Source organism: Pristis pectinata, chromosome 4 (genome assembly GCF_009764475.1).
Source record: "Pristis pectinata isolate sPriPec2 chromosome 4, sPriPec2.1.pri, whole genome shotgun sequence".
In the NCBI taxonomy this organism is placed as follows: domain Eukaryota; kingdom Metazoa; phylum Chordata; class Chondrichthyes; order Rhinopristiformes; family Pristidae; genus Pristis; species Pristis pectinata.
Genome location: NC_067408.1, coordinates 72,254,444 through 72,267,584, shown reverse-complemented (window position 1 = coordinate 72,267,584; position 13,141 = coordinate 72,254,444). Strand labels below are relative to the sequence as shown.

Below are 13,141 nucleotides of genomic sequence, written 5' to 3'. Positions count from 1 at the left end.
ATTTCTACTTTAATAGCAGTAACTATCTTCCTTGTTATTTTTCTTTCTAATTAACTTGCAGGTCAGAAATTCATCAGATTGATAATCCTGTGTCTATGCCTTCAACAATTCCAAGGTTTGAAGAACCGCTTGATCAACCAGATAATCATTGTGAAATCAGTAAGTTAAGAATTTGGCTAAGGAAGTCTGTAGAATTTTACAGATAAAAAGAAAACTTCACAGGCTGAATTTATAAAGTGAAATCTGGAAATGCACATCTAATCAGGCAACAATTAAAAACAATAAAAGAAAGTTAATATTTTAAATTATGACCGTTCAATAGAAGTGCAATGGGAAGCCAGGTGAATTGCTTGAACTAGGTGATCATAACAAGGGGAAAGAAAAGACAACTGGTGAAGACTAGGAGCTTGTGAATTCAAATGACTTTATTTTTTGTTTACAAAGAACTGGATAATGCATGCTAGATTTACCACGTCTTCCACTAATATAACTAATCTAGTCTACCACTAGATTTATAAAATTGTACCTCACGGTGTATACAGAAACAATATTAAATGCAGAGGCAAGGATGCAAGTCAAAAAAAGAAGCGGGAGCACAATATTTCAAAGTAAATAAGGAGACCGTTATACCTATTCGAGCTACACCTATCCCCCCCCCCCCCCCCACCCCCAACCTAGTGGTGTTCCTGTCTACAAAGTACCTTTCAATCATAGTCTCGTTCATCAAAGTTGGGATTCAGTTGTTTTCTATATCTTTTAAGCCACTCTGTATCCGAGCAAACATCTAACTCCTATAAAAGGCATATGCAATATCATTTATAATTTTGTTCCATACTTTCCCACCTCCAGTTGTTTGAATAGCTTCACCTTATCCTTGTTGCTGGGGATTTAATTTATAATTCATGTCTTGCTCAGCTTTCCTCAGTCCGGATTAATATACCATCTTAATTGATACCCCTTCACCTCATTGTGTTCTTACATGCTTTCTATTTCCATTTAGTTCCAGGTAGACAACCCCCCACCTTCCCCCACCACCCCCACCCCCGCCCCCCCCCATACCAATCCACTCTCCCAGATCCTCATTCACTTCTTAACTGTTCCCTCATTAATCCCATTCACCATTTCTTTCCCCTTTTGCCAGTTTTATCATTTTCAATACCAATTGACCATAGGTAACCTGGTGGACATAACTCATGCAGGAAAGGAATGTCACTGAAGTGTAGTACCATGGGCATTATTTAAAACCTCATATCATTGTACAGTTCTTCATAGGTATGGGGGAAGGCACAGGGAAGACTGCCAGGAACTTAATAGATATAGGAAATATGTAAGAGCACAATGAAGTGAAGCAGGATCAATTAAAATGGTACATTAATCAGGACAGAGGAAAGCAGTCTATTGGTTGACCCCTTTTCCAATGAAGGGCAGGTCTTCCCTTATGTACTTGAAGTATTCCTTGGGATCTCCCCATTATCTTGCAGACTGCATTTTGTCATTTTATCACTTCCTGAAGCCTTTTGGCCATTCATGAACAATTGATTGATTCACCATTCTGAACTAGTTAGGGAATCCCTATTGTTTGCAACAAAATACAATGTCATTTGCAAGTCTGGCCTCTGGATCTTTTAATTTTCCCTTTCCTAACTGCTATTGTAGCATAATTTTAACATTGTCCCAAAAACATGCTTCTTCCAGTAACTGTATATCAGTTACAATCACCTTTCAAGAACAGAAGAGACCATGAATAGTTGTATCACATCCATCCTCTTGTCGAGAAGCATTCTTTGGGAGGTCAGTCAGTCCTTGTGTCATGCTGTCTGCTGATTATATTACTGCCTGTTATGTTGTTCTCAGCCGTATTGTTTCCATGTTCTACAACAGTGCAGTATTTATGCTTTTGTTATTTAACTTATGAACAGAACATACTAATTCTCTATGTGCCCTTTATTGAAATATCTTGTTGTGAATTATTCCATTCTTTGTGATCACTGAATCTTTGGGGGGTATATTTCGACATCTTTCCTCATGAAGGCATCTGTCCCCTTTGCACAGGCCTCAGGCAGCCCTCTCAACATCCCTGGTCTCCTGTTGGCTACTTGGAACTTTTTCATCCACCTGGTTGAACGATATGTTGGCATCCTTTTTAAGAAAATTAAAGCTTAACACAAATTATTAATGATTTTTTTTTATCACCTCAGTATCATTTCTCTGGACTCTATTGGCACCTGGTGAGCCAGATGCTGAAAGTTGTCAAATTCCCTTCCACCTACTTCCCTAGGTAGTCTCAGGCTCTGGATGTCCTACAGCTGGATTTCTGTGAGCTTATCTCATGAATTCTTCTTTGTACCCCTCTGATATTACGCAGCTATTTCCTTTCAGTAGCAGTCCCTCAATTCTAGTTGTATTCAAGCTGCTGTATTGCCCTTCAATGTGTATCTGATGCTCGTTGAAACTAAAAACTACAAGAATCACTACATCTTTGATCTGTACTTCCATCGGGTCCAGTGAGAGTTTGAGTATATCCTCCCTGTCTGACATAGTTGCCTTCATGAGTCATTACTCAAATGGATCCTCGTAAAATCCTTTTCTGCCCTGGGCTTTACAAATTCATCTGCCTGCTGATTCCTTTTGCATCAGTTTCATCTTTACTCTAGGCATTAACCCTTTAAATATAAAGTGTCTAGGTGTTGTTTTGTCACTTCCCCTATGGTTTTTAATAATGGGGCTGTTAACAGCAGCTTTCCACTAACTGATTTTAAATCCTGCCCTTTGAAACAGTGAAATATTCTATACCAGAGTTGGACATAAATGTAGAATCTGAACACAAAGTATGAGAGAGATGGAACACAAAGGCTAAGATAAGATAAGATATACCTTTATTAGTCATGTGTACATCAAAACACACAGTGAAATGCATCTTTTGCGTTGAGTGTTCTGGGGGGCAGCCCGCAAGTGTCACCGCACTTCTGGCGCTGACATAGCATGCCCACAACTTCCTAACCTGTACATCTTTGGAATGTGGGAGGAAACTGGACCACCCGGAGGTAACCCACATAGACACTGGGAGAACATACAAAGTCCTTACAGACAGTGGCCGGAATTGAACCCAGGTCTCTGGCACTGTAATAGCGTTACGTTAACCACTACACTACCGTGCCTGCCCACAATGGCTAATTCTGCCATATTGCTTAACTGCTCCACCTTCAGGTTAGGCTAATTCCTGGTAGCAGGGGTGTCCACTTCCAAATCTGTGCATGGTTTACCGTCTGCCCTGCAACCTCCTGGTCAACAATCTCTTAGCAGATGAACGACCAATCACAGTGAATGGTTTGAAATCTTTAACAGCTCAGTACACTGCCAATAAGTATTGCTCATCATTGAGCCACATCATTCGACCACTGTTAACACTTTTGAGGTAGCTGCTACTAGCATGGGTTTGGCATGTTTCTCTTGCATGAATACTTCACTAAGGTGAGCGTCAATAGTAGCCATCTTGAACAAAAAGATTGATTTCTGTTTAATGCCCTGAATGCCAGAGCCACATGTAGGTCCCACACTCTTGTTAAAAATTCTGAAATCCCATTCCCACTTTTTCCCTTTTCAGAGTAAATTACACCATGGCAGCATAATCCTTGATAACTTCTCAGGAAAAACCAGTTCATCTCAGGAAAGACCAGAGACCTGGAACTCTGATTGAAATAATTCGTTTCAGCTTGTCTCTACCTTGTCCATCCTTGTTACTTGCTTTTATTCACCAATCCCAAGAACTGAAGCTATGTTCATCTTATTTATACTTTCCTACGGTTAATGGATGAAGGGGTTCCATCTTAAAATTTAAATGCTGAGATGCCACAGCATCACAGCTTGTTCATTTCTTGAGAAGCCTAATAAAGTATAGTGAATTCAACAGGACATGGAGGAGAAAATGGGATTCACTGTTCTGTAACTATGTATTCTCTTGACCTTCCCTCTACAATATCTTAATGCATGGTCGTCTCTAATTATCGTATCTGAGTGAACACAGTTATTTAGGCTGGGTCCAGCCCCTTTATTGCTGATTACTCTGGTCATGAGGAGTACTGCTTGTCACACACATTATGTCAACTAATGGCTTTGCAAGATGCTGTATTGCCTGTATTAACAACTGGATCATCTCATTGGCGGAGCTAGAGGGCACAATGGGGACCTCTGTTGTATTTGTATTTCCCCAGGTCTGATTTTTTTTTTTGTTGGCTTTTGGCAGTCCTTGGCAAAATGTTCCTTTCCTCCACAGTTGCAGCAGAGATATATTTAACCTCCCCTGAGCTTTTCTCATCATCTCCATTATTGTTTTGACGAACTGGAGTTTCTTGTTTTAATGGATGGTTTAGCCACAAGCACCTTCATTTTTGTATGCTTAGATTCATTACCCAGATGGTGTCTCCAAACTGTGCACAAAAGCTTGTAAGGAACTCTTGCCTCCATATTATTTCATGTCCTCAGGATCAAACCACATCTGATCTTTATTCCTAACTCCTGGGAGACACTGAGCAATTAAGGTTCTAAGCCACTAAATTTGGAGTATTCCTGTATTCTATTACTCATTATTACACCTCGCCGAGCCCACCTACAGGGATTGCAGATTTTCTCCTGGTTTCTCGTGAGTCTTGTCCACTTCTGTGCATGGACTGCCAGCACTTTTTCTCACTACCTATGGGATGTGGTCCTTCAGACCTTGAAAGTATTCCTTCTTTTTGTAACTGCAGGCAAAACCCCAAAAGGTTTGGATGCTAAAGCATAAAGAATCACTTTCTTTCCAATTCAACGCATTCATGAATTCCATTGAGTTCCTGCTGCCAGAAATATAGACTTGGGTGATTGCCTCTGAGTTATTCAAGGCAGTATCTTTGAAAGCTCCTGCCTTTGAGGTATGGAGTTTGCAAAGAAACTTGAGTGTTCCAGTTGGACCCCTGGAGCATATTTGCAATGCTGCATGAATTCATGAGTGGTGGGTGGATATTCCTGTAGCCTGCTCTGTTATCTGTTTGTCGCTGGAGGTCAGTGGGGTAACTGCCCCCACTAATAGATTATCATGTGAAGATTCATCACTCTTGCCCTATTTTAGGGATTTCCAGGAGGCATCATTTAAAGATAACATTCCTTTATGTTAGCGGCCCTGCCCTTAAGCTCTGCATCTTGCCTTTTGCACTCGATATCATCTCCCACTTCATGTTTTTTTCTTTTGGAGAACCTTAAATGTGACCTTTATAACATTCCTTTCTTTCACTGCACTTTCTGGCCTGGCTCTTCCCCTGACATTCCCCCTAGTTTTGGGTGATTGCAATATTTTTACACCTTTGTCTCTGCTTGCTTACATCACTCTTCTAATTTTTTCAATAATTGATTAATCATTGCATCCTTTTCCTCGATCCTCCCTCCAGTGAATGATTCATTTACTGTCTATTGATAGAACCCTAGTAGGCACACATTTTGCTGTTGCTCCTGCCTCACAGCTTTTAGGCAGGACTGTTCCTGCAAATATCCTGAACCCATTCCCATTATACATTTAGTTTCCTGGCACAATGTTCTGTTACCCACTCATTAGCCGATATACCTGATTTAAGGCATGCTTCTGATTTGCCGTTATTTATCCAAAACTCTAACTCCTGCTTCAGTTGCCAGAGTCTGTAGCAACAGTATCTTTACCAATCATTCTGTCCCTCGTGGAAGTTTTACTTTGTGTTTAACGACAAGGCAGATGTCTAGAATCTTTTAGAAACTAAATAACTTTACTGAGATTGTAGGTTATACTTTCTACGGATGCCATCAATAATCTTACCACCATAACAAATTACCAAAACTACTTTCAAATAATTTAAATTATTTCATTCACAGATTCCCCAACTTTCACTGATGGTTGCTGTTTATGAACATTCCTTAGATAGTCAAAGTGGACCAAATGTACATTCTCCAGTCAACTGAGTAAATTGACAATAAGTCCAATTGCACTACCAATATTTGTACATTTTTTTTCCCCCTAATTGTCCACTTTTGTCAGCACATAATTAGCTTCATGGTTAGTCCCTCTTTGATATAGAGGTTGCAGTCTCATGTATTAATTACTTTGTATACTATCAATGCTTTATTTCTTTGTTATTATTTTGTAATACAGGCCTAGGTTGTTGGCTTCTGTGAAAAGTTATGTTTTCAATCAACTCATGGGTGCAATGTTTCCTTGTGTATCATAATCTGTTATACATCTTTCAGGAGTCACTGACATGGAACAACACTATCCAATGATTTTGCTTAGTGATTTTTAACAGCTGTACTTTCACACTGAGTTTCTTTTGCTTCCCATTTAACCATTTGTGTTCAGGGAGATAATTCCATAATCTGCCCTAATCTTGTCATTATCTGGCACAGAATGAGTTTTTTTTGTTTGTCTGGAAATATCAATTGTAATGTACTAATTGCATGACATGTTTGGATTTTTTTTTGAAAAATGTTAAATAGAGGAGTGAAGGAGTAACTGAGTCAGGCGTAGAAATTATACAAAAGATTGGAGTAATTTAGTCTTCTATTGTGCATGTCTAGCAAGAAAAAAAATCTGCCCTTTCCCCAGTTTTTTTTAGATTCCTAATTGTTGTTTCCTACTATCACACTTCCTGCTTTAACAAGGAGGATGGTTAGTGACTTTGGGATAGCAGTCAGCATAGTCACTTGACATGAACTTTCCCTTTTTGTTTTTCTTCCCTGCGAAATTGCAAGTTTGCAGCTGTTCATTACCTCATCAAGCAGCTGGCGAGGAATTGGCAATACTTGCTCAATGAAGGCTTGGGTGACTGAATGTCTGAGAAGGCTAAGGTTCAATTTAGCAGCCTCCTGAGAATCTGGTCATTCTCACTGCAGTTGTAGGGGTAACCCTTATAGACTTAACATTTTAAAGGAAAATAAAGGCAAACACAGATGTGCCACTGTTGAAGTAAATGTGCAGACGTTTAAGAGTAATTAATAGGAAATGCTTTGCTCTAGAGACTTGCAAGGCAGATGTCCAGGGATATTTACATTGGTTAAAGAGTAAAATAGATTTTCCAATTTCCCAGGCAGTTAAAATTTTCGAGGAAGTTTTCTGGTTAGATGTTTATTGAAGATTAAAATCCAAATCTTGTTTGATAAAGGAATGGTAGATGGGCTTTTTAACGGGTAGATAAAGAATCTGGTTAGAAATTCATATTTTATCATTGTTGCTTTTACTTTTGAGTTTTCTGTGTCATTATAAGAGTCACACAAAGGACCTTCTGTGTATTTCTTACAGTGCAAGAAGGCGTTTCAATGCTTAACAAATACTGGGAGGAAAATGAGGATAAAGGCTCTGTTTCTTCACTAGACCAAGAAATAATTTCCTCTCCAGCAGATGCATGTGAGTTTCCTGCCATCATGTGGTATGTTGCATAAGATTGTAGGCTGTTTTATTGATTTTTGGTAAAGTGGTAGGGAGTTGTATTTTTAATATTTAGAATTGAGCTTTTAAGTTTATTCATGACATTTTTATCAATATCCAGCAGTATTTTGGTAACACTATTCCTTTATTGCAAATATATTACAAGGGATGATGAATATTCTCAATTCTCTTGCATTTGACACCCATCTACAAATAGGTTTATTCATTTTCATACAAAGTGCAGGAAATCATTTAGCATGGAGCAGATTCACTGCTCAGCTTGCACACACAGAATGGATTCTGAAGATCTGAAGAATGGGTAGCTTTGACTCATAATCCCTTTGCTGTATTTTGCTAACCAACTTGTACAAGTATGTTCACATCATACAATACGAAAGTACCATTAAAATACAGAATACAGTGGCATGCAAAGGTTTGGGCACCCCTTGTCAAAATTTCTGTTACTGTGAATAGCTAAGCGAGTAAAAGATGACCCAATTTCCAAAAGGCATAAAGTTAAAGATGACACATTTCTTTAATATTTTAAGCAAGATTACTTTTTTATTTCCATCTTTTACAGTTTCAAAATAACAAAAGAGGAAAAGGGCCCGAAGCAGAAGTTTGGGCACCCTGCATGGTCAATACTTAGTAACATCCCCTTTGGCAAGTATCACAGCTTGTAAATGCTTTCTGTAGCCAGCTAAGAGTCTTTCAATTCTTGTTTGGGGGATTTTCGCCCATTCTTCCTTGGAAAAAGTCTTTTAGTTCTGTGAGATTCTTGGGTCATTTTGCATGCACTGCTCTTTTGAGGTCTATGCACAGATTTTCGATGATGTATAAGTTGGGGGACTGTGAGGGCCATGGCAAAACCTTCAGCTTGTGCCTCTTGAGGTAGTCCATTGTGGATTTTGAGGTGTGTTTAGCATCGTTATCCTGTTGCAGAAGCCATCCTCTTTTCATCTTCAGCTTTTTTTTTTACAGATGTTTGCTTCCAGAATTTGCTGGTATTTAATTGAATTCATTCTTCTCTCTACCAGTGAAGTGTTCCCCGTGCCACTGGCTGCAACACAAGCCCCAAAGCATGATCAATCCACCCCCGTGTTTAAAGTTGGAGAGGTGTTCTTTTCATGAAATTCTGCACCCTTTTTTCTCCAAACATACCTTTGCTCATTGCGGCCAAAACGTTCTATTTTAACTTCATCAGTCCACAGGACTTGTTTCCAAAAGCATCGGGCTTACTTAGATGTTCCTTTGCAAACTTCTAACGCTGAATTTTGTGGTGAGGACGCAGGAAAGTTTGGAGAAAAAAGGGTGCAGAATTTCATGAAAAGAACACCTCTTCAACTGTTAAGCACGGGGGTGGATCGATCATGCTTTGGGCTTGTGTTGCAGCCAGTGGCACGGAGAACACTTCACTGTTAGAGAGAAGAATGAATTCAATTAAATACCAGCAAATTCTGGAAGCAAACATCACACCGTCTGTAAAAAAAAAAGCTGAAGATGAAAAGAGGATGGCTTCTGCAACAGGATAATGATCCTAAACACACCTCAAAATCCACAATGGACTACCTCAAGAGGCACAAGCTGAAGGTTTTGCCATGGCCCTCACAGTCACCCAACCTAAACATCATCAAAAATCTGTGCATAGACCTTAAAAGAGCAGTGCATGCAAGATGACCCAAGAATCTCTCAGAACTAGAAGACTTTTTCAAGGGAGAATGGGTGAAAATCCCCCAAACAAGAATTGAAAGACTCTTAGCTGGCTATAGAAAGTGTTTACAAGCTGTGGTACTTGCCAAAGGGGGTGTTACTAAGTACTGACCATGCAGGGTGCCCAAACTTTTGCTTCGGGCCTTTTTCCTTTTTTGTTATTTTGAAACCGTAAAAGATGGAAATAAAAAAAGTAATCTTGCTTAAAATATTAAAGAAATGTGTCATCTTTAACTTTATGCCTTTTGGAAATCAGGTCATCTTTTACTCGCTTAGCTATTCACAGTAACAGAAATTTTGACCAGGGGTGCCCAAACTTTTGCATGCCACTGTACATTAACAAATACATTCTGCTTGTAGACTGTAAGTGGATCTGGGTTTCAAGTTATTTGATTAATAAGAAATCAATTCAGGGAGAAATGAAGGGCACATAAGAAATATTCTTTACAATACCAACTTTCAAAAGAATTTGGAGGCCACAGTCTACATAAACCTGTAAGTGGCATATGAATATAAAGTTAATGATAACAAAGGCAAAGTACTGTAGATGCTGGAAATAAAACCATAGTTCTGAAAATACTCAGCAGATGAGCAGCATCTGTTGAGAGAGAAAGAGTAAACATTTCGGGTCAATAGCCTTGCACCAAAACTGTAAAAAGCTGGAGGTATAACAAATTTACAGAGGCAGGGAAAGATCAAATGTTAAGATCTGTGATATGGTGGAAGACAGGAGAGATTAAATAACAAAAGGAACTATGGTGCAAGATGAAACTAGAAGGTAGCAGGAAAAGTGATTCATCTGGAGAAGTTGTAAGTAGGAATAGAATCACTACCTGAAATTCTTAAAGTTGAATCCAGAAGGCAGTATTTTGCATAATCAAAAGATTAGGCACTGTCACTTGACATTGTATTTTATGATGAAGGTCAAATAAGTTGACAATGCTTTGGGATGTTTCAATATATCAGGAGTGATATCAAAATAGTGTCTTGGTGAAAGAATCAATGGCAGGAAGATCTTTTGTGCACCCCAGCAGCACAGATCATGCTAATCATATGCCATCTGTCTTTTTCTAAAGGCCTTCAATGCTGTAAAAGCAGGTGCGGTCAGTCATTATTATGTGCTGTCACTTAACAGGAAGTAGGTTTATGAGGCTTAGCTATCTTCTATGTCAATTCCAATATAAGACATGGCACAACCATGGACCTTGCACCCCTGATTATCCCAGGCTAGTAGCAATTAATGTCTTGGCCAGTTCTTTCATACAGGAAACTAGTGCAACCAACATCATGGCTTACACTTTCATCATCTTTTCTTCTGAATAATAGCGAAAGCATGTTAATACTGCCAATTTCATTGTATTGTTTAAATGATTTTTAAGAAAATATGTAACTGCAACAGTATCTTCCAAATCTGCAAATTCTACCATCAAGCAGGACAAGGACTGCAGGCACTTGGGATCCATCACTATCTGCAAGTTTCGCTCCAAGTCGTGCACCAACCTGACTTGGAAATATACAGCTGGTCCTTTGTTGTTGTTAGATCAAAGTTCTGGAATTTCCTGCCCAAAAACATTGTGAGAGAATCTTCACCAGTACAACTGCAGCAGTCAAGAAGGCAGCTCACTATTACCTTCTCAAGGGGGAGTTAGGGATGGGCAATAAATGCTGGGCTTGTGGGAGACTTTTAAATCCACAACATAAGAACAATATTCAACATGTTGTGTTGAAAGGTAATTGACCAAAAGTGTTTATTCTGTTTTCCTCTACAAATATTATCTAATCGGAGCATTTCCAGAATTTTCTATTTTTATTTCATCTTCTACTGTAGTACAGTTAGAAAGCTTTCTTTTAAGAGAAATCTTCAAACAAAGCAGTATTCTATTTCTTAACTTTAGTGCTATTATTTTGTATGTCTGTGTGGCAATGAGTGTGAAGTGAGAAAATTCAAAATGCATTGTCACAGACCCTTTGGGTTCACCGTGCCCTGTTACCTCCATGTGCAATTTCATTTAATGGTGGCTTTCTCCAAGCCAGTGGTTTGTGATTCTTCAATGTTTCTTTGGTTCAGGAATTTTTCTTATGATTTGGCATCTTGTGCTAGCAGAAAAATATTTTTGAAATGTTGTAAATTGGAGGAATGCAAACATGAGTCATCTTGGATGTTGGTAACTGACCATGCTACTTGGAGGTATTAAACTTCAAATGCAAGGTATTTAAGATATTAATTTAATAGTCACATGTACATCAAAACACACAGTGAAATGCGTCTTTTTGCATTACTGAGAATGTGCTGGGGGCAGCCCGCAAGTGTCACCACTCTTCTGATGCCAACATAGCATGCCCACAGCTCCTAACATGTACGTCTTTGGAATGTGGGAGGAAACCGGAGCACCCGGAGGAAACCCACACAGACACGGGGAGAACGTACAAACTCCTTACAGACAGCAGTGAAATCGAACCCGGGTCACTTGCATTATAATGGCGTTACACTAACCACTCCACTACCATGCCGCCCCTCTGCACTACCGTGTATGTGCTTCTGGTTTGTACTCTTTAACTATACAAAGGCATAAACATTCATGGAAGAAGTACAGGCTGCTGAAAGTTTTGTATGGATGTTTTGTCAATGGAACAAGCAGGCTTTAAAAACAGTCAAGCTGTAGCCACTTTTTTATCTTCGCTTTCAAGCCATATAAATGAATTTTCTTTCCTTTGGTGACAATAACTAAGGTATCCACAAAATGTGTTCCTTAGATTGAATATGATAACTGCAAAATCAAATTGATTAAAATAAATCCATCTGTGTGGCTCCTAATAAGATTTTTATGATGGACAGGTAAATTGGAATGGATTGAAGAAGAGGGAAAAAGCAGAGAAGAGGAAGAAAGCGGAGAAGAAGAGGGAAATCGAGGAATAAAAGAAAACGAATGGGGAGATCAGAGACACAGGGATGAGGAGAAACTATGTTTGGAAAGCCAGGAATCAAGTGAAAGAGAACAGAAGGAACTGGAACAATTAGAGCAAGAAAAGGAGGTAACATTGTCCAGTACGCAATTTTGTATTTTACATCAACCTTCTGCCCATTTCCAATATTGTTCTTGTATATTATGGATGAGCCTTCCTGTTACTGGAAAGCATTTCAGAGCAAAGAAACTGACTGACCTGTAACTCATCCAGCATATAAAGAATTGAGAAGCAAGTGTGAAAAGTTAACATGTATAGAACAGTGCAGCTTGTGCTTTAGATTGCCTGCGAGCAAAGACTTGTGAGAAGTTTTAAAATGCATTTCTGGAAGCACATAATAGCCTTGTGTTAAAGCTAATAGATAAAAATTTAGCAGAAAGCAGCCACAAGTATAGATAGATGGTTGCAGAGAGTGAAAGATGGGGGTAAAGAGAGTGGCTTGGAATGGAACGATTTGTATGGTATCTTTAATGGGTCTTTGCTGTGGTCTGCTCTTTTTACAATGTGCATACTCTCAATCTAAAGGTTCAAGTAATCAAAACTGATCCTTCTCTTAGAAGTTCTGTCTTATAATAACATTATTGAGATCCCAGTGATCCAGAATGTAATATTTTCAACTTTATACAAACTTGAAGGAGGAAAACCTAATGATGGACCAAGGTAGACAAAGCCCAGAGGAGCAGATTCCAGAAATTGTAGAATTACCTGCTTCAAGTGCAGATCCGCTGGAGAAATATATGAAACTAATTCAACAGCAGAAGGAAGAAGAACATCAGGATAAGGTAAATCTATTGTGTTAATGAATGAATGTCCAGTTTGTGGGTGGGGTAGAGCTGAGAGGGGTCTTGAGAATTGGCCAGCTTTTAAATCTGTATATCAAATTCAATTTTAATTCCATCGCAGAAACTATTGTATTATTGGTACTAGGCTGTTTTAATAATAGATATTTATCTTTTATTCCATATTTTTTGGGTGGAAATATATAATTGGGTTAGGGTTAGCTGTGATTTAATCTGTTAATTTTCTGAAAATACCCAAGAGAACATT

The 13,141-nt window shown here is 38.8% G+C and overlaps 1 protein-coding gene across 6 annotated transcripts in view; it reads left to right on the top strand.

Moving 5' to 3' along the window:
- Positions 1–13,141, top strand: part of ofd1 (OFD1 centriole and centriolar satellite protein) — a 72,786-nt gene that overhangs the window by 56,556 nt on the left and 3,089 nt on the right. For all 6 annotated transcript variants that reach the window (XM_052015139.1, XM_052015138.1, XM_052015136.1 and 3 more), the window contains 4 exons: positions 62–159; positions 7,295–7,399; positions 11,967–12,163; positions 12,730–12,876. In XM_052015139.1, the coding sequence (XP_051871099.1) occupies positions 62–159; positions 7,295–7,399; positions 11,967–12,163; positions 12,730–12,876 (547 nt within the window). The remainder of the gene's footprint in view (positions 1–61; positions 160–7,294; positions 7,400–11,966; positions 12,164–12,729; positions 12,877–13,141) is intronic.